Source organism: Heterocephalus glaber, unplaced genomic scaffold (genome assembly GCF_053883595.1).
Source record: "Heterocephalus glaber isolate CG9 unplaced genomic scaffold, H.glaber_assembly_v1.0 deba00000071, whole genome shotgun sequence".
Taxonomy (NCBI): Eukaryota; Metazoa; Chordata; class Mammalia; order Rodentia; family Bathyergidae; genus Heterocephalus; species Heterocephalus glaber.
In genome coordinates, this window is record NW_028258137.1 from 11906451 (window position 1) to 11926280 (window position 19830).

The 19830-nt window shown below is 41.1% G+C and overlaps 1 protein-coding gene across 11 annotated transcripts in view; it reads left to right on the forward strand.

The window, feature by feature from the left end:
* The window catches only part of Wdr59 (WD repeat domain 59), a 141151-nt gene that overhangs the window by 59320 nt on the left and 62001 nt on the right, over positions 1 to 19830 (forward strand). For 9 of the 11 annotated variants that reach the window (XR_015448663.1, XR_015448664.1, XM_021256700.2 and 6 more), the window contains 8 exons: positions 1789 to 1953; positions 4006 to 4101; positions 4351 to 4507; positions 5198 to 5267; positions 9010 to 9163; positions 12895 to 12951; positions 18193 to 18326; positions 19551 to 19632. Coding sequence is in view for 9 of the 11 variants with exons in the window: in XM_021256700.2 (XP_021112359.1) it covers positions 1789 to 1953; positions 4006 to 4101; positions 4351 to 4507; positions 5198 to 5267; positions 9010 to 9163; positions 12895 to 12951; positions 18193 to 18326; positions 19551 to 19632 (915 nt within the window). In the remaining 2 variants the exon portion in view is untranslated. The remainder of the gene's footprint in view (positions 1 to 1788; positions 1954 to 4005; positions 4102 to 4350; positions 4508 to 5197; positions 5268 to 9009; positions 9164 to 12894; positions 12952 to 18192; positions 18327 to 19550; positions 19633 to 19830) is intronic. The other 2 variants (XM_087204502.1, XM_004842849.3) reach the window with 1 other exon arrangement.

The following is a 19830-nucleotide window of genomic DNA, read 5'->3' on the forward strand; positions in this document are numbered from 1 at the left end:
CTTAGGTGCTCTAATACCTTGTTTTGCTACATATGACACCACTTGCTCTGGCCAGTCCCCATTATTGGCAGAGTTACTGGGGAAGTTAATGCACAGGTGACTTCGGAATCCCTCCTGACCCCTCAGGCTCTCCGCACTGTGCTTACTACTGTCCTTTACAAACTGCTTATTTTCTTGCTGGTTTAGTCCACAGTAAGAAGGTGGGCAAAACCTCTTTATTCACTTAGCACATGGAACCATTTACCCTTTCACTTTTGGGCAAGTATTGAAACTGTTTGCTTCAGAGAATTGCATGTCTCTCCAGGAAGGAGTTTTAATGCTTGGTTAGTTTTTCTTTTGCCTAGATTCAGTTAGCTGTAGGCAGAGATATATACCATTACGTGACTGTCTCACAATTCTCTAAGCAAGCATGGTGCCGCACAGCTGTAATCCCAGCACTTGGGAACCTGAGGCAGGAGGATAGAGGCAAGTTTGAGGCCAGCTTGGGCTATGTAGTGAGTTCAAGGCCAGCCTAAACTACATAGACCCTGTCTCCAAAAAACAAAAGCAAACAAAATAAAGCTGGGTATGGTGTAACATGCCTGCAATCTCAGCACTTGGGAGCCTGAGGCAGAAGTATTATTGCCAGTTCTAGGTCAGTTTGGGCCACATAGTGAGTTCAAGGCCAACTTGAATTACATAGTGATTCCCTCTTCCTCCAAAAAACAATCCTTTAGTAAGTGTTTTACCTCACTTTATGGATGAGCAAACTGAGATACCAGAGGTGAAATGACTTGTCCAAGGTCAGCAGCTATTTGGTGGAAGAGGATAATGTTTGAATCCAAGTCTCTGGCTTTCTGGCATGTTTGCTCTTTTCACTGTCCTCCAGCTGCCCTCTATAGTTGGCAGCAAACAGAAATCAATAGATAGTTATCTATATTAACTCAGCTAATACTCCCTTTGGCCTAATTGAGAACCAGCCATGTGGCTGTGGTTTAAGAAGGAGATCTTCATTCTTTTCCTCAGGGGTCCCTCTTAAAAACTATTAAGATATAATTCACATGCCACAAAATTCACCCTTTTAAACTGTGCAATTACTGGTTCTTAGTATAGTCACAAAGTTGTGCAACCATCACCACTATCTAATTCCAGAACATTTCATCATCCTAAAAAACATCCCCTTTCTCATTATCGGTCACTCTCCACTTGCCCTCTGCTCAGCTCCTGGAAGCCACAAATCTACTTTCTGTCTGTGGATTTTCCCAGGAGTACTTTTTGTTCTTTTTGATACCAGAGATCGAACTCAGGTCCTTGCACTTGCGAGGCAGGCAGCAGAACCAATGAGCTAAATCCCTGGCCCTTCCCAGGAGTACTTTTTAAGTTGAATCAGGTTATTTCTTTTAGTTTCTTCCTGCTTTATTTTCTCATCTCAAAGTCAGTATGACAAGTTTTAGCCAACTTCACAGCTTTGAGATAAAGCTTTTTTAAAAATCAAAATACTTGAATTTATTAAATTAGTACTAAAATTTTAAAATCTGTTATGAAAATGAAGTATCTCCCAGACTCATTTGTCTTTGTAAACTCTCTTCCCTTTACTCAGTTTCCAGGAACAGGGAACATTCTAGTAGCTTTCTTAAAACTGTTTGCATCTTGCTGGGAGGGTGGAGCTCAGTGGTAGAGTGTTTTCCTAACATGTGTAAGGTCCTGGGTTTGAGCCCTAGCACTACCAAAAAGAAATGAAAAATCCATTTGCATCTGAAGACCCTTTGCAGTTTGTCTCCAAAGCAGTTGTGGGCTTGTGTCTTGCAGATGGACGCAGCGGATAGGAGCTGCACAGTATCTGTGCACTGTAGCAACCACCGCGTCAAGATGCTGGTGAAGTTCCCGGCGCAGTACCCCAACAATGCCGCCCCTTCCTTCCAGTTTATTAACCCTACCACCATCACGTCCACCATGAAAGCAAAGCTGCTAAAGGTGTGGCCCCAATTTCTCCTTGCTTTTGTAAGATGAGCTCTGCTCATGTGCATCAGTGTCTAGGCTGAGGAGGGAAATAGAGTGAAAACTCGGATAGATGAGATGTGGGAGTCATGTTTCCCACATTGGCCTTTTACTTCCTGTAGATACCATTGAAGGAGTGGTCCTTAGCCTTTCTATTGGATCATGGATACCTTTTAGAAATTTAATGAAAACTGTGGACCCTTCTTCAGAAAGATTTGCACAAATGCTGTATATAACTTCAGAAATACTGCATATAAATGTTTAGAATACATATATGCTCACAGATTGCATTAAAGCTATACATTAATCCAGGTTAGGAACCCTGCAATGTAATTTCATTTATGTAGAGACAATAGGTAAGATGTATTCTGAAGCTAAAAGATATTTGATAATCAGAAAAAAACTGTATATGATCGTTGAAAAGAATCAATCCTGTAGAAGGAGCCAGCATTATCCTGGTGAGAGGCTAGCTAGCCACAGGCCAGATGTGTGAGGGATAGCAGTGTTTGTGTGTGGCCAGCACAGCCTGGTGGCTGGTCTTCAACCCTGCAGGTTCAGAAACTTGATATGAGGAGGTGCAACCTTTATTTAAAAAGCACATGGAGCAAGGTGTGGTGGTGCACACCTCTCATTCCAGCACTTAGCAGGGTAAGACAGGTGGATCAAGAGTTCAACTCCAGCCAGGGCTACAGTATAGTGAGGCCCTGTCTTAGAAAAATAAAGTAAAAAAATCATGAGCCAGGTGGTAATACACTTTTTTTTGGATTGAGCAGTACATGAGTGAAGGAACTAAAATGTCCTGACAAACCCAAATTGAGTGTTGCATATCCTTTGCCCATTTTGAATCATACATACGTGAGTAGTCTGTATTGTGGTATGATGTGTAACCAGAAATTTTCCAAGTGGCTTAAGAATCCCTGAAATCCTAATTACTTAGATTTTGTGGCATAGTATTTGGCACTTTAAACTTAGACTCTGTTTCATTGCTTATTTTAGACATACAAAAAAGATGGATTTTTTTTTTTTTGCATTGGTGTAAAAAGATAAGCTTATGGGAAGTCTTTAAAGGTATAGTTCAGCTCTGTCCAATAGAAATATAATGCAGGCCACATGTAATTTCAGATTTTCAGTAGCCACATTTTTAAAAGTTAAAAAATTTTAATATATTTTAACTTAATCCAGTATATCTAAAATATTCTCATGTAACATAAAATCAGTATAAAATTATTGAGATAGTTTACAGTTTGTTAGTTCTTTCCCAAGTCTGTGATTTTTTACAGCATCTCTTGCTTTGGATGAAGCACATATCATGTGGTCCAACTCATATGCCCACCTCAGTGGATGCAGGTTCCTGTCAATAGCATGCTAAATGTTAGGATTTATTGGTATTTTTCCCCTGCACATTAGGACTTATCACTTTAAAGGACCAAAAAAAAAAAATCCTGTTTTTACTGAGGGAAAATCTGTTCCCCCTGGCTTGCATCTCCAGAGCAGCTTTTCATCCTGGCAAGCAGGTGTTGCCTCCAGGGTGCTGCCATTTCTTGTGAACAAGTGGGAGAGACCAAGGGGCAGAATTCACTAGAGAGAAAGGATGGTTTTTCTGTTACTAGAAGCTGCCCTGTCAAAACCAGCACATGTGGCTCCTTGGCTGCAAAGGGCTTTTCTAGGAGGCCCAGGAAGACATTGTTCTCTGAATCCCCACCCCGTAGGAGATAGGAGTGTGTTATGCTGGAAGCCTCAGACCCGGTCATGCTCCAGTCCTCCTGCGCACCATGCTTCTGACTACTTGGCAGTATAAAGCAACCAGGGAATATGGTGCTCTTCTTTTTTCATTTCTTTTTTTTTTTTTTGAGACAGGGTCTCGCTTTGTAGTCCAGGCTGGCCTTGAACTCACTGGGGTGCCGAGGCTGTCCTCAAAGTTGTGGCAATCTTCCTGCCTCAGCCTTCCAAGTGCTGGGATTACAGGCATGTGCCACCACTCCCAGCTAGTATGGTGTCATTCTTGACTGTGTTTTGGGCTTTTTCTAGATCCTGAAGGACACCTCGCTGCAGAAAGTGAAACGCAACCAGAGCTGTTTGGAGCCTTGCCTGCGTCAGCTCGTCTCCTGCCTTGAGTCTTTCGTGGTGGGCATCGTGAAATCGTACCAACTTATGCGATGTATCCGGTTTCATTTCTTCTCCCTGCAATCTTGGGCTCCCTGATTTTGTAACATTGTACCCCTCTTTTTTTGGTACCAGGGATTGAACTTGGGTCCTTCTGCTTGCGGGGAAGGCGGCAGAACCACTGAGCTAAATCCCTGGCCCCTGTACCCCTCTTTTGTAATTTAGCTTTAAGACAGGTTGTGGTATTTAAATTTACATTTTAAATTTCAGAACCAAGAAGACAGCACTTCCAGCAACCCATTTGCGCTCCCAAACTCTGTCACACCACCCTTACCAACATTTGCACGGGTCACCACTGCCTATGGGTCTTACCAGGATGCTAATATCCCCTTTCCTAGGACTTCTGGGGCCAGGTTCTGTGGAGCAGGTTGGTCTCTGTGGTTCTCTGATTCTAGATCTTAAGAGAGTACAGTCAAGAGTGTTGTGTGTTCTATGAAAGCATCTTCATCAGAAAAGATTTTATTACCAATAAAAGGATATACAAAAAAAAAAAAAAAAAGAAAAGATTTTATTTAAAAAAAAAAAAAGAAAAGATTTTATTTAAAAAAAAAAAAAAGGCCGGGGATTTAGCTCAGTGGTTCCGGTGCCTGCCTTGCAAGCGCAAGGTCCCGAGTTGGATCCCTGGTACCAAAAAAAATAAAATTAAAAAAAAAAAAGAAAGAAGAGATTTTGTTTATATTTCCTGAGAATTCAAAAAGGGTGTGATGCCAAATTGGTGTGGAGGGGGGCATATCCTAAGAGTTTTCACCAAAAGTCAGACCAGTTTTTCATTCTGATGACCTTGGATTTGAGTCTACTCAGATCCCTGATTCTTATCTTAAGAGGATAAGTCTTCTAGCACAGATTCATAAAGTACCTGTGAAGACTTTATTCCATCTCTTGGACTCTGGCGATTCTGACCTTGTTCAGTCATGAACCTTTGCAATTTCATGAAACTAAACTGTATCTTATCTCTCAGGGATATTGAAATAGAAAAAAAGCTTGCCCGATCCTGCTTTAGGATTTTCTACATCCAGCTCTCTGACCTTGATGTGCCCGTCTGTGGTCTCCTTTGCAGGCTACCTGGTGTACTTCACAAGGCCCATGACAATGCACCGAGCAGTGTCTCCGACAGAACCCACTCCCAGGTGAGTCTGGAGATACAGAGGACTCTGCAGCCACAAGGCCAGAAGGGAGAAATCTGGAAAGGAGCACTGAGCCTATCTTTGGACAGTTTGTTTTAGTTCTTAAGTAAACTCCTGGTAAGATTCATTCAAGAAAGATCAAGGTTCATTAGATTGAAGGAAAGCTGAGACTTCTGCTGTAAGGTAACTATCAAACCACATGGAGTAGCTTGATGAAAGCTGTTATCGAAATAAGGGAATTTTTTTTTCCTTTGCAGTACTGGGGATTGGACCAAAGTTTTTCATTTTAAGACGGTCTCACTAAGTTCCCCAGACTGTCTTTGAATTTGTGACTCTCCTGCTTCAGCCTTCTAAGTAGCTGGGATTACAGGCCTGTGCCACTGTACCGTACCTGGGTGGCAAATTATTTTTTAATGTGCTTTTCTCCTCTTGCTAAAGGGTTACTCATTTTTTTATTATTTATTTTAATTGTTTAATTTTAAATCAAACTGAAAACATCATCTATAGTTTGTTGTTGTTGTTATTGTTAAATTCTTTTATTGGTACATTTTAGGTATACAACACAATTCCATTTCTCATCGGGGATCATCTATATTTTTATAACACTGATATGCCACTTCTAGCATTACCAAAATATGTAATGTTTAAAAATTATATAAGATGGGGCCGGGGATTTAGCTCAGTGGTTTCACTGCCTGCTGTGCAAGTGCAAGGACCCGAGTTCGATCCCTGGTGCCAAAAAAAAAAAAAATTATATAAGATGTTAGAAAAACTCAATTATGAAGTTTTACGTTAAAATGCCAAAGCCCCTCCTTTCCTTTCCCACGTGCCCAGGAGCTCCTGTTAACAATAGAACACATTCACGTCATCTTCATTATTTTTGTTGTGGGCTTTTTTTTTTTTTTTTTTTGTCCTTATAGGAAATCTAACATAGCAGATAAGGCTATGGACTTAGGACCACATTGGCCTTGTGATTCTGTGACATTGGGGAGCTTATCGGAAGTACTACCTGGCACATGGGGAGCGCTCACACTGTTTCTGTGACCCCTGGTTTTTAACTTGAAGGATGCAGTAATGTGTATAGTACTTGTTCTGTGGTATGGCCATCAGGAGAATTTGGAAACTTCCCTGCTATAAACATAGTATACAGGATGCAGCATCACTGGCCAGGACAGTTAGGAATGAGTCACGGGGCTAAGAAGAAACCTCAGCATGCAGTGCGTGAGCCCACACTGCTGCTCCCCTGGGAGGGCACCAGGCTCCACACTAATCCAGGCAGAGGAGACCGTGACCCGCAAGATCTGGTGTTTAGTAACCAAGGAACTTGCACTGCACCATATTCTGTTGGAAAGGCTGCGCTAGAAACCAGTCACCTGCTCTCAAAGGCAACAACGAGTGTCTGTATCTAGATTTTGATCATAGTTCTGCTAGGAACATTTTTTAGCCAGCAGAACTTTATTGAGATATAATGAACATTGTACAGGTCTGAAGCAGACTGCTTGATGACCAACTCAGATCAAGATAGAGAGCATTATCCTCACTCCCAGAAGTCCCTGATCCTTTTTCTCAGCCCCTCATCACCCAGAGAAAAAAACCGCTGTCCTGACTTATATCACCGTAGTGTAGTTTTGCCCTTTTTTGGTGTGTGGTTCTGGAGGTTTAATCCCAGGGAGCTCTCCTACTGAGCGACATCCCAACACTATCCCTTCCCTTTTTGAGACAGGGTCTTGTTACATTGCCCAGGTTGGACTTGAATTCATGGTCCTCCTGCCTCAGCCTCTCTCTGCTGGGATTGCAGGTGTGTGCCACTGCACCTGGCTTTGTTTTGCCTGATCTTGAACTTCATTGAAACAGAATCATGTAGCATGAACTGTTTTATGTCTGGCTTACTGTACTCAATTTAATGTTGCTGAACTTGATCCACATGGCTGATCCACTTATCAGTAAGTGCATTGTACGAGTATAGCACAGGGTGTTCATTCTCCTATTGATGGACATTTGGACTATTTCCAGTTTGGGTTATTATGAGTACAAGTCTCTTTGTACGCATATGTATTAATTTCTTTACTCAAGGAGTGAAACTGTGAGTCCTAGGATATAGACATGTTTAATTTTATTAGAAATTGCCAAAAATTTGCACACAGTAGTTGTGCCATTGGACCACCATGGTGTTTCAGAGCACTGATTGCCCCACAGTGTGTCTTAAACCAGTCTTTTCAAACTCTATCCTTGTGGTGGGTGTGGAATATTATCTCATTGTAGTTTTTTTTTTTTTTCATTGTAGTTTTAATTAGATTTCTGTGATTGTGACTAATGGGGCCAAGCAGCTTTTGTGTGCTCATTGACCATTTGGTTATGTTTGTTTGTGATGTTCCTGTTCAAGAATTATGCACTTTTTTGAGGGACTGTAGTTCTTATTTATTTGTGATACTTATTCATTACATATCTTTTGTTGGATGTGTGTATTGATTTTCTCCTAATCTGTGCCTTTTCTCTCCTTAATGACCTTTGTTGAAGAGCAATTTTCAGTTTTGATGATGCCCAATTTATCACTTTTTTTTTTTTTGGTACCAGGGATTGAACTCGAGTCCTTGCACTTGTGAGGCAGGCGGCAAAACCACTGAGCTAAATCCCCAGTCCCAATTTATCACTTTTTAATCTTACAGTTAGTGATTAACCATAACGTGTTGAATTCAAAAAACCTTTACTTACACCAAGATCACAGAAATATCCTTCAGTATTTTCTTCTGAAAGCTTTGTGGTTTCTGATTTAAGGTCTGTGATCCATTTTGTGTACAGTGTGAGCTAAGGGTCAAAGTTTGTTTTATTCAGTAGAGATAAACAGTTCTAGTCCAAGTTATGAAAAGATTGTTTGTTGAATTCATAATGATCTTGCCTTGTATAGCAAGTTTTCAAATCTGATAGTTGAAGGCTTCTAATTTTTTGTTTTTGTTTTTGTTTTCTTTTTGGTACCGGGGATCAAACTTGAGTCCTTGCGCTTGTGGGGCAGGTGGCGAAACCACTGAGCTAAATCCCTGGCCCTGAAGGCTTTTAATTTTATTATTTTTGTTTAGTTTTATGTTGGCTATTCTAGATCGTTTTGCAGTTTCATAAAATTATAAAATCAGCTTAGTTTTTTTTTTAAACAAACCCTTTATTATTGTATTGGTTCAATACAGTTCTAGATTGGTTCAGAGGAAATTGACATCTTAACAACATGGAATCCCCTCACCCACTAACATCATACATCTCCATATTTTTATACCTTTAATTTCTCTCAGTAATATTTTGTATTTTCAGTGTACATCTTTATTTAAATTTGTTCCTAGGCATTTGACATGTTTTACTAAATTTGTTTCTAAGTATTTAATGTTTTGATGCTATTGTAAATGAAACATTTTAAATATTTTAGCAGTATTTGTTTCTAATATATAGATACAGATTTGTATAGATTGACCTTGTATCTACATTTACTAATTGTTATTTTAGTATATGTGCTGCCCAAGGGAGCACTAAATTTACTAATTGATTCTAGCAATTTGTAGATTCCTTTGAATTCTCTTTGTATCCAATCATGGAAGCATTCTGTCTGCAGATAAAACATTTTTTCAGTTCTAAAAGTTTTGGTTTTTTTTTTTCCTTTCCATGACTTTTCCTTTTGGTTTCCTTAAGTGCTAAGAATGACAGTACTTAGAAATATGAAAAGACTGTAGCCAGTATAGATAATTCTCATTTTCAATGACAGATCTCTCTCAGCCCTGTCTGCTTATCATACTGGCTTGATTGCACCAATGAAGATTCGCACAGAGGCCCCTGGCAATCTTCGTTTGTATAGTGGGAGCCCCACTCGCAGCGAGAAAGAGCAGGTCTCCATCAGCTCCTTCTACTACAAGGAGCGGGTAAGTGCCTGAGCCATTGCCTTTGATTCTAACCCTTCTCCCCGTTCTTGCTCTTTATATCCCTGCCTGCCACACACAGCAGTTCAGTAATCCCTGGGTAGTCTTTCACTTTCATAATTAGTTTGTTCACAAAAGGCTGATGCCCTGTGTTCCCTGCAGTTGGTTTTAACCAGTGTGGCTTGTGTGATGGGGAGGAGGGGTGAGCTCTACAGTCCTCCATGCTCTGTGTGACCCCACCGTATATCCCCCATCCATCCAGTTGCTCCCTGTTATTTCAAGTGGAATAAACAACTTCAGGTCTTCCTTGTCATTCTGTTATTTGTCAACAAATTAAAGGATGTTCTGAAAGCTAGGAGTTTTGATATATTTGGAACTTTATAGTGAGGAGATCTTTAAAATTGATATCTAAAAGGTTTTCTACTTCTGTTAAGAATATGCTTAAGTGCTGGGGATTTAGCTCAGTGATTCCGCTGCTTGCCTTGCAAGTGCAAGGACCTGAGTTTGATCCCTGGTACCAAAAAAAAAAAGAATACACTTAAGTACCCATTAGAATGGGTCAGTTTATACAGAAATCACCTGACTTGTCCTTATGTTCCAGAGTTATTAAAGAACTCATCGTCCCTACAGTAGTTACCACGGAGCCAGCAGAAACCTTTGGTAGCAGCAGTGTGGAGAATGCTGGCAAAACATAGAAATGGTTATAAGAATTCTTTCTGTGTTATCAGACTGAGAATCTGGCTTGAACAGGTGTTAGCTGACATGGTGTTTAAACAGTTACCTCTGAGCTACTGCATAAACTCAGTCCTTAGGAATTCTTGGGTGACATTCCCTGCTAAGGGAGAAATAATAAATTATTTTTGTTTCTAAAAATTGAGTTTGTTTTAAATTTAAAACCAAGTTTCTGTCAGGTATTGGAAGTGTCTTCACTTGGGTTGGAGTGTAGTATCTCACCTTGCCTTGTGGTAGCTGACCAGCCCCGACTTTGTGTAGTCTTAGAGCCTTATGTGACTGAGTGGCAGCAACTTATGTTTGAAACTGGACCAATCTTGTGGCTAAATTTTTCAGTCAAGTAGAGAAAATGTTTGTTGCCTTCTCGGCCAACTTTCCCCTTCCTCACATGTCTGATGGAGTTCTGTCTCCCTGCCTGTCACAGACTTCACTAGAACACCTGCCTAACTATATCCTCTTTAAGTCCTTTACTTTCAGATTTTTTAACCCTTTTTTTCTTTTTCTGCAGGCTAGCAGGCAACTGGGTAGATGATTTGATAAGCTATTTGGCATTTAATTTATTAAGGCATTTAATTGCCATAAAACCAAGACACACTCATGGTTGAATAAATGTGAGAATTTTCTTTAATGTCAGGGCTGGATTGAGGAGATCTTTTAGTCACAGACAAATCTGAATTTCCCTTCCATTCATATCAGGTGCTACCTGCCTGTGCTTGGGATGTAATTGGGCAGAATAGACTGACTAGCACTTTTGACTTTGTGGTAGTGTGTAAAGCCCATTTGTAGTCAAAGTAATGCCTTTTCTAATGCAAAAACATTGGTAAAACCTGTATTCATGTCCTTGATGATCTGGCTTCTTTTGCTGCAAACACCATAGTCCTAACAAGGGACCTGACCAGGGGGCTGGTAGGATCTGCTGGGGAGTGGAGGAAGAAATGTGATACTGTTTGGGATAGTTCCAAATATACTGCTTCTCCACAGAAAATGGGCCATTCTAGTACCCTAGTCTGACACAGCACTTGATCTTTAAAAGCCACACATATTTTTTTTTTTTTTTTGTACCAGGGATTGAACTCAGGTCCTTGCGCTTGCGCAGCAGGCGGCAAAACAACTAAGCTAAATCCCCGGGCCCCATCACTTGATCTTTAAACAGTGACCAAAATAAAATAATACAATCTCACATGAAACTTAGGTATTGATATACAATATACATACAGAAAAGTTCCTAAATCATGATGGGGGTGGAGTTGAGTGTATTCACTATCACATAGATCATTGCAAGACCCAGAGAATCCCTAGACAAGGGAGACACATTTCAATGATTGACATATAGTAATTCTTAGGTTTAATCATATGAAATTGCTGATACTTGACCTCTTTTTTTTTTTTTTTGGTACCGGGGATCAAACTTGGAACCTTGTACTTTCGAGGCAGGTGACAGAACCACTGAGCTAAATTCCTGGCCTCACTTGACCATTTTTTTAATCTAAAATAATTTTCATGCTGTTCATCCTATTAATTTAAGAAAACAAAAATGAGTAAGTCAGTTATTTTGTGATGAATCTCTCCCTGAAGCTTGTTTGTGTCCATTGTATTTAACCTGGGTGGAGGAGGCACTAAAGTCACAGGATTCTGTCATCCTATCTACATGGGCTGCCACGTCTCCCTTAGAGAGCTTGCTGCTCCTCAAGGAGCATTTTTCTAGTCCTCAGGAGTCTAGTTTCACCTGTCAAATGATAGCACTTTATTACTTTTGTTCAGGAAGCATTTCCAGCTTACTAAAGTTTTTTGTGCCCCAATTTTTCTCCAGCATATTTTTATTCCCTCTTTTCCTGAGAGCTTTAACTGAGGGGGAATGAAGGAGTAGAGAATATGCCTGCCAGAAGATCTAGCAATGAAGAAATTTCAAGATATTTTTGAGATTGTAATGGCTCTTTGCAGAGCCATTTGGACGCTGTTGTTTTCTTGTGTTTTTAGCCTGCCCTACTTAGGTCAAATTGTTATATTCACCCAGTGGTCCAAGGTTTTTTCCCTAAAAAGTTAAAAATGTGAGAGACCTAAAAATTTGTCTGATTTCATAGCAAGTCAGAAAGGAAAGCGATGTTCACATGAATGAATTTAGCAAGCAGACCAACTATTAATAGCTGATGAAATATTGTTTATTCCTAGGATAAATCAGAAGGCCCAGAACTTGTGATGAACATTAGGCATTACCCTATAAACACTTTAAAAAAATCACAACCTTTCATCTCTGCTTTAGTGTGTGTTACTAAAATAGTTTTGGTGTAAAACCTGGGGAGGTTTATGTTAATAAAATACCTTCTGATCTCCAGAATTGGGCTGTGTGCTCCTGGTTCCATGCTCTTAGCAAGAGTGCCCTCAGGAGTGTTCCTCCTCCTCCTCTTCATTTTCTAGGGCTCCACACTTCCCAGCATAGCTCTGAAAGTAGCCCGGAAGTCGCACTGTCCAGACATGCAATTTTCTCATCAGCCCCCACCCCAACCACACACACCCCAAAATTGGGTATTGAACCTGTAGAAGAGTTTCTTCCCTTTCGGGAATCAGACTGTCCTCTCAGTTAGTGTTTCCTTCTCATTGATTAAGTGTGGGCGGGGGGGGGGGGGCACGGCACAGAGTCTTCCCCTATTTCTTTGCTTGCATTGTGCTCTGAGTCCTTGTTCGAACACCTCAACCCTTGATTGTAGTCCCTTGATCAGAGCTGTGTTGACATCAGTCTCCTTGTGTCCCCAAAAGTGACTGAAGAACAATGAACTTGAAGCTGGATTTGGCGTGTACTGGGAGGGGTTGGGGAGTTGAGGGAGTCGGAACACTGCTGTGCCTAAGGTTCAGATTTTTTCACTGTTACACTCCCAGTTTTGTGGTGTATATACCTTTTAATCCAGCAGATGTGGGGAAAGCTTTCATTTTATTCTATATTTTTCCCTTTTAATTTTCTTGGTGTTTTTCTTCCCTCTTCCTGGGTGTAACGTTTTCACGCACAGATGTCTCCTCGCTCTGCCCGGCGACGTTGGTCCATACAAGCAATTAACGACTTCCCGGTACTGTGCGCTGTGCAAATGCTCTCCTTAACTAATCCTGTCTCTACCCAAAGGCCCAAGAATAAAATGCCACCTGCCTGGCTTTGAGGAACCTGAAATGACAGGCTAGCTGGCTTTCAGGACCAGCAACAAGAAATTCTTCTCTCTGAGGAGTCCAGCTCCAAGGACTGCCTCCTTGTTCCATCGTGGGGTTACAAATGAGTAAATGTTGGGAAAGATCACAGATGGACTTCTTTGCAAATGAAACTTAATACTGGGTTCTTGGAAGGAACCCCAATAAAATGACTTTAGCTTACCTGATTTCACTTGGAGCATTTGTATAATACCATGGAGTTTCAAACGCCTACCTTTGGCATGGGGGGAGCAGAGGAAGATATAAGAGGCTTCTGCCACTTAGCCTCTGTTTGTGTAGTTTTGGTCTAGCTCAGAGAGGGAAGTGCCCACCTGCTTCATTGGCATGACACATAAGCTAGTTTTACCCTTTGGGAGTTTTCCAGAACAAATTTTTTCCTTACCATCAGTATTTTGCATTTGACAATAAACCTCTGCTATAGCTATCCCCTCTTCTTCCTTTCTGTCCTCCTCACTGCTATTGGCCATCTCCCCTCTTCTGTCTTCCTCCCATCCCCTTCATGTTTCAGTAGTGCCAAGGTGACCTCAAGGCAGCCTTGAGGCTTCAGGTCAATTTCATGTAGTAAAAAGAATGTTTAGAGGAAAGGTCCAGTAGCCTTTTTATATAAAAACAAAATAAAATCAGGAGCCCGATTAGCAAGTACCACTGCTACCAACAACTTTCTGGTGGCCACTGACATGGCCACCTTTCCTCAAAAAAGCTGGTCCCAATCAACCCACCTATTGAAGCTCCACTGATTTTCCAGAAGTCCCTGTTTTCACTGCTCTTTAAATAGGAACTCATTTTGGCTCTCTGCCCACTGTGCTGATTACGCATTGTTGATGGGGTTGCTGCGAAGCAGTTGGTGGCTTATTCTTGGGCTGTCTTTATATTTAACCCATTTACTGGCATTGATGCAGCCTCCAATTGTAACAGTAACACTGGTGGTACAGTCGCAAGCTGGCTGTTGGTTGTCATTCAGTGCTATTTGCACCAATGCCCTCCTCCCCCTTCTTCCCTGTCTTCTTTGCCATATGTCACAAACACCTTCCCAGGATGTTCAAGAGGGCCATCCTGGAGCTTATCACGTAATAATTTGTCTGTCTTGCTTTGTCTCTCTTCCCTCAGTCCCTTCTCATGGAATCTGTGGGGAAGGGACATTTTCTGTTGATGGAGCTTTGAAAAGACCTAAGAAAAACACAGAGTCCTTTGGCTCCCAGAAGTACCAATTTTATTGGACAGAAAAGTGTCCACACTGAAGCTGGTCAGAGTGGGATTGGAGCAGCAAACGAGCGTGAAGGGCATGTAGTCCATGATGCTCTTCCTTAACCCAGATGGAGTAACCTACCTTAGCCTAGAGTGGCATTGTTCTCTGAAACCAGAGTCCTGGGAGAAGTCCATATGTTATTACTGTTACATAGACAAGAGCGACACCCCTGCAAAATGTTAAAAGTGAAGTCACTTTTAGGGGAAGTGTGGATGAAACAAGAGTGCTTTCTATTGCCAAAGTCCTGGAGGAAAACTCCTGAAAATTTGTCCGTCTTTTCGTTAGAGAACAGCCAGAATCTAGGCCCCAACTAATACTTGATTATAGAGATTTAATATATCTTCACTTAGGCAGCATTGTTATATTTGAATCTCCAGAATATTTAGCCATTAGGATTACTGAATGATTCTTGTAGCTTGAAGGGAAGACATTTCATGTTTAAAGCCAACCACCAAGTTAAAAACACAACAAAAATTAGCAGTGTTTTGTAATCCCTTAAGAATTTTTGATAATGTTTTGCTGTTATTCCTTGCTGGATTAAAAAAACTACTAGTCCTCTCCCATAATTGTTTTTACAGTTTGGTTCCTGACGGCAGTTAGAATCAGTGATGCTGGGGAACTGCTTTCTACTGTAGGGTCAGAGATAGCAGAGCAAGGTTCCAGAAAACATTTCTGTTCATCCAGGACAGCTCAAACAAAATCCTAGAAGGCTGGTGTCTCAAGAAATCCCATGAAATACAAATTTCCGTAATTTAATGAAGGATAATCACAGAAACTTGTCAAAGACCACTGTCTTTCAATTTTCATCACGTATCTATTGACAGCACACACTGGTTCATTTCTGCTGATCTCTGTAACCCAAGACTGCAAATGGGGGAAGAGTCCTAAGACATCTTTTCAGACTCTTAGTTTTCTTCTATCTGAACTAAAAACACATGTGGGGCACACTGTCAAACCCAGCCTGAAATAGAGTCGTGGTCTGAATCTACAATCATGATGCTTACTTAGCAGAAGAGTGACTGAAGAACTCAGTAGTTGTAGGATAGTGTGGGGTAGGCAACACTTGAATCAAACGTTAATCTTCTTACATATGGAAATGAGTCATTTAAAAATGGACCATTTACTTATTAACAGGTAGCTTTGTCAGGACTTAATTCTTGTTCTTGTTATCCTAAAATCATAAAGAATACTGAAAAGCAAATTAACAAAAATGGGCTGAGCAGCCTGATGGGCCTGTTCTAATCCCAGCTGTGTAACAACTGACCTTGAATAGGCCTCACGTTCCCTTACACAATGGAGTGATCCCCCTATGCCAGGGAGCTCTGGTGAGCTGTGTGCCACTCAGGGTGAGCCGTCCTTTGGCAGGTGCTAACAGGACTGTGACAACAACAGGCAAGACTTGAAGTCCTAAGTCAAACAGCTGTACACTTGGCCATGTTCACCGTCAGTTTCCACATGAACCAGGCTGCTCACAAATGAGCCACTTTGACACGAGGCTTCATATAATGAATAATGTGCTTTAATTAGATTTACTTTAAAAGCCAGGAAATTGTTGTTCTTTCAGTGTGTTCTAAATGCTAGCACACGCCATCCTCCCCGAGGCCTCTGTCTGTTTCAGCTGTCATGAGTTGTTCAATTGTTCAAGTGCTTCTCATTTTCTCTTTATAATAAGGAACCAGAGCAACTTCCTGGAACAGTGTTTAGAAGCCTTCCAACCAACCTGGAAGACTAAATTAGACTGATCATATTCCATTCTACATGGAATCTTTTTAGCATAGATTTTCTTCAGTACGCTAAATCTCATTTGAGATGGTCAATTGTGTAGTACCTGTAAGCATGTCATTTCCAGCTAGCTACGCACCTTGTGCTGTTCACTGTCACTCCAGGGCAGATGTGGACTTGAGTGACCCTCCTACATCAGGTCATGCATGGTATTGAGTCCACGTGTGACTATAGCTGTCTCATGTCAGATAACACTGCCTGGCTGCAGCCCACTCTGACAGGCTGTTTGCTCTTTAACATGTCCTTCCCTTACCTGCACCCAAATCAGGATGTTTGTGGCTAAAGGATAATATTGTTGATAGTATCACATAATTCTTTGGAAGAGAACCAAAGCACTACCGAATTGAAGGGCTACCCCAAAATAATAGATTAAACTTCTTGTACTTAAGAATAATGACTTCCTCAGGAGGCTGAGGGAGGAGGATTGAGAGTTTGAGTCCAGCTTGGCCAAATTAGTGCCTAGTGAGACCCTGCCTCAAAATAAAAAAAAAATAAAAAGGACTGGGGCCGTAGTTCAATGGGAAGGCCCTGGGTTCAATCCCCAGTACTGCAACAAACAAAAACAAAAAAAACACACACAGAACTTGTACAGATAAGTAGTAAATAGTAACAGAACTGCTTCTTAAGATCAAATGGGTTAAGGTTCCAAATTGATAATGCAGTGTATGTACTTCCATATTATGATAAACAAGTCACAGATGCTTCCATTAGACTTCTTCACTTACTTGCCTGGTACTAAGTTGAGGTGTCCTGGGTTTAGAAAGTCCTGAGACACACGATAGCCCTCTAGAAGTTACATGCATTGGGCACCTTTGGGATTAGTTGGGACACCAGTGGTCAGAAATGCCTGGATTTAGACCAAGACTAATTCACGGAAGAGTGATTATATAAAGATCACTTGTGGAAAATGAGTTTTTTGTGATTAATCTAAATAATGAGCTTTTTTAGATTCCCAGGAGTTCATATGCTTTCATCATAATTGGATATTTTTAGGTTACACTTTTCAGTTTCTATAGTTTGCACCTATATCTTTTTATTGTACCCATACTGACCTTGTGAGATTGGACAGCAGAGCTCATCATTATCCACAAGTTGTCAACGAGCAAAGAAAGAGTGATATGCATGAGGCTAAATCTGCAATAAAAAATTAATTTGCTCAGGGTCATATTAAGAGTAAGACCAATTAGGCTTAGTTTTCTGACTCCCAGCTGCAGGCTCTTTTCAGTTGCTCCTTTTTGTCTCCTTCGTTAACAAGTTGACTCACTTCGGTGACCTCTTCGTTAGCTTCTGGAAATGAAATAAAATCGAATACAGTATTGCTCCCTTTTCTCGTTGTCATCTGGAAGATGCCAGATGGGCTGACACTCTAATAATTATTGTTTTCCAGGACATTTCCCATTTCACACATACAGATTCCTTACAGAGAGCCACTTACAGGGATGGCTTTGGGGGTTGGGGCGCTTGCTCATGACCTCCTGTGTCCATTACCCAAATCCGCTGACTCAAGTATTTTTAACCTTCTAAAATTATCACCTTTAGAAACCATTCAGATCTGCTAAAAAAAAAAACAGGATAATTCTCCTTAAGCTGCCACATTTCTTTGTCTTCCTCTAGAGATTAAGGTTTGCAGAGCCCACACTGCTGTGTCTGAGTTAAAATTTCAGCAAACCCTCCTGAAACTGAGAAGAAAAAAACTTTGATAGTTTCAGGCAAGAACTTTGAACCTAGTACTGAACTCAACCTTAAAATTCACTCTTTCTCTACATTTTTGGATCTTTACTAATTTACCTGCTGTTTTTAAATTAATTCATTAATTCTGGCTTCCTGGTATTGATTTTTGAGCACCTGCAGAGTGTAGCTAGCCTTGCAGTAGGTGCCTATTTTCCTGTTAGGATTTTGGATGGAGAGCTCAGTGCCCTTTTTCATCCTTCTATTTCCTACAGATGCTGATTCTTGTAATTGTGGGCATGATGTAATTTAAAGTCTGCAAATTACCAATGATGCAAATATAATGAGCTCCACAACTGTAGGTTTCCACCCCGAAAAGTCCCAATTAGTTACATCTTGATGTTTCCCCCAGAAATCAAGGCGATGGAAAAGTAAGCGTGAGGGTTCAGACTCTGGCAATCGACCCATCAAGGCTGCTGGAAAGGTCATCATCCAGGATGTTTCGTGCCTCCTCCCTGTTCACAAGTCTCTGGGAGAACTGTACATGTAAGTTCAAGATTTCAATTATGCTGTGCTTATTTTTTAGGATTGGCAGATCTTTTTTTTTTTTTTTAATGTTGGAAGCTTTTCTTCAAAAACAGTTTTAGGAGAAGCTCAGTGTATTAGCTTTCTGTTGCCCCATAACAAATAATTGCAAATTTATCAGTTTTGGACAACATACATTTATTATCTTTTAGTTTCTGTGGATCATGGTTCTGGGTGTGGCTTCACTAGGCCTCTGCCCTAGATCTCACCCAAATGAAATCATGACTGCCGGGGATTTAGCTCAGTGGTTCTGCTGCCTCCCTTGCAAGCACAAGGTCCAGAGTTTGATCCCCGGTACCAAAAAAAAGAAAAAAGAAATCATGACATTGGCTAAATGGTGATCTCTTGTGATGCTCAAGGTCCTCTTCCAAGCTCATTCAGGTGTTAGAATTCAGACCCTTGCAACTGTTGAAGGCTTCTGTGAATTTCATCTTCCTTGAGACCAGCAGGAGTGGCTCATAGACCCTTCACCTGCCCCACCTGCCCCACCTGCTTAGGTCAGGCTCACTCAGGATAGTCTGCCTTTTAACAGATTCAGAGTCAACTGCTTAGTAACCAGGGGCGTGATATCCCATCAGTATTCACTGGTCCCACCTGTATTCAGAGGAGGGGATTGTCCAAGATGTATATGGCAGGGGACAGGAATCTTGGGGACCATCTTAGAATTCTGCCTCCCACACCTAACGTGTAAAACAGATCAGATCACAGCTGTTTTGGGTGAAGGGAAGTGGGAGGTGGGTGACCAGCTTGCAGAGGTCAGCTTGTGGTTTCCCTTCTCCTTCTTGAACTTGAACACATAATGAAAACATTTCTTTTGTAGTATACACACAGCACAGCACTCTTTGTGTAAAAATCATAGTCACTGTTGCACATATTTAAATCCCCTAAGCCTTGGAAGTGCCACAGAAAAGCTAGTCAGCAGATTAGTATTTGAGTATGGCCTCTTTTGCTGACTTCACAGTGGTCAGGAATTTCACCTTCCCCAGACAGGACCCCACAGCTCCACTAACTTCCAATCTAACTAATCCTTTCCCACGGGTGAGATGGAAAGGAGCTTGAGGCTAGCACAGGGTAAAATACTTCGAGTGACGACCAAAGAGGCGGTTTTTAGTGTGTTAAACCAGGAGGAGGACTTAGGGAGTTTAAAAGGAGAGAAACTTTTTTATTCTTTTTGAAAATTTTCAGATTGAACGTGAATGATATTCAGGAAACATGTCAGAAGAATGCCACTTCTGCCATGCTTGTTGGAAGGAAGGATCTTGTCCAGGTACTGTGCATCCCTTTGTATGGGGCTCTGGGTTTTTCTGTAAGAGCAGGTTGTTTTCACTTGATAGTTGTGGATTAGCAACATTTTCAAGGCATGTTTTTTTCTATTTCACAATTCCTTTCCCATTCTTTTTACCAATCTCTAGGGCTAGAGCAGCTTCCCAAGCCCTCTGGATGTTTTGCTTATGAGAATAGTGCT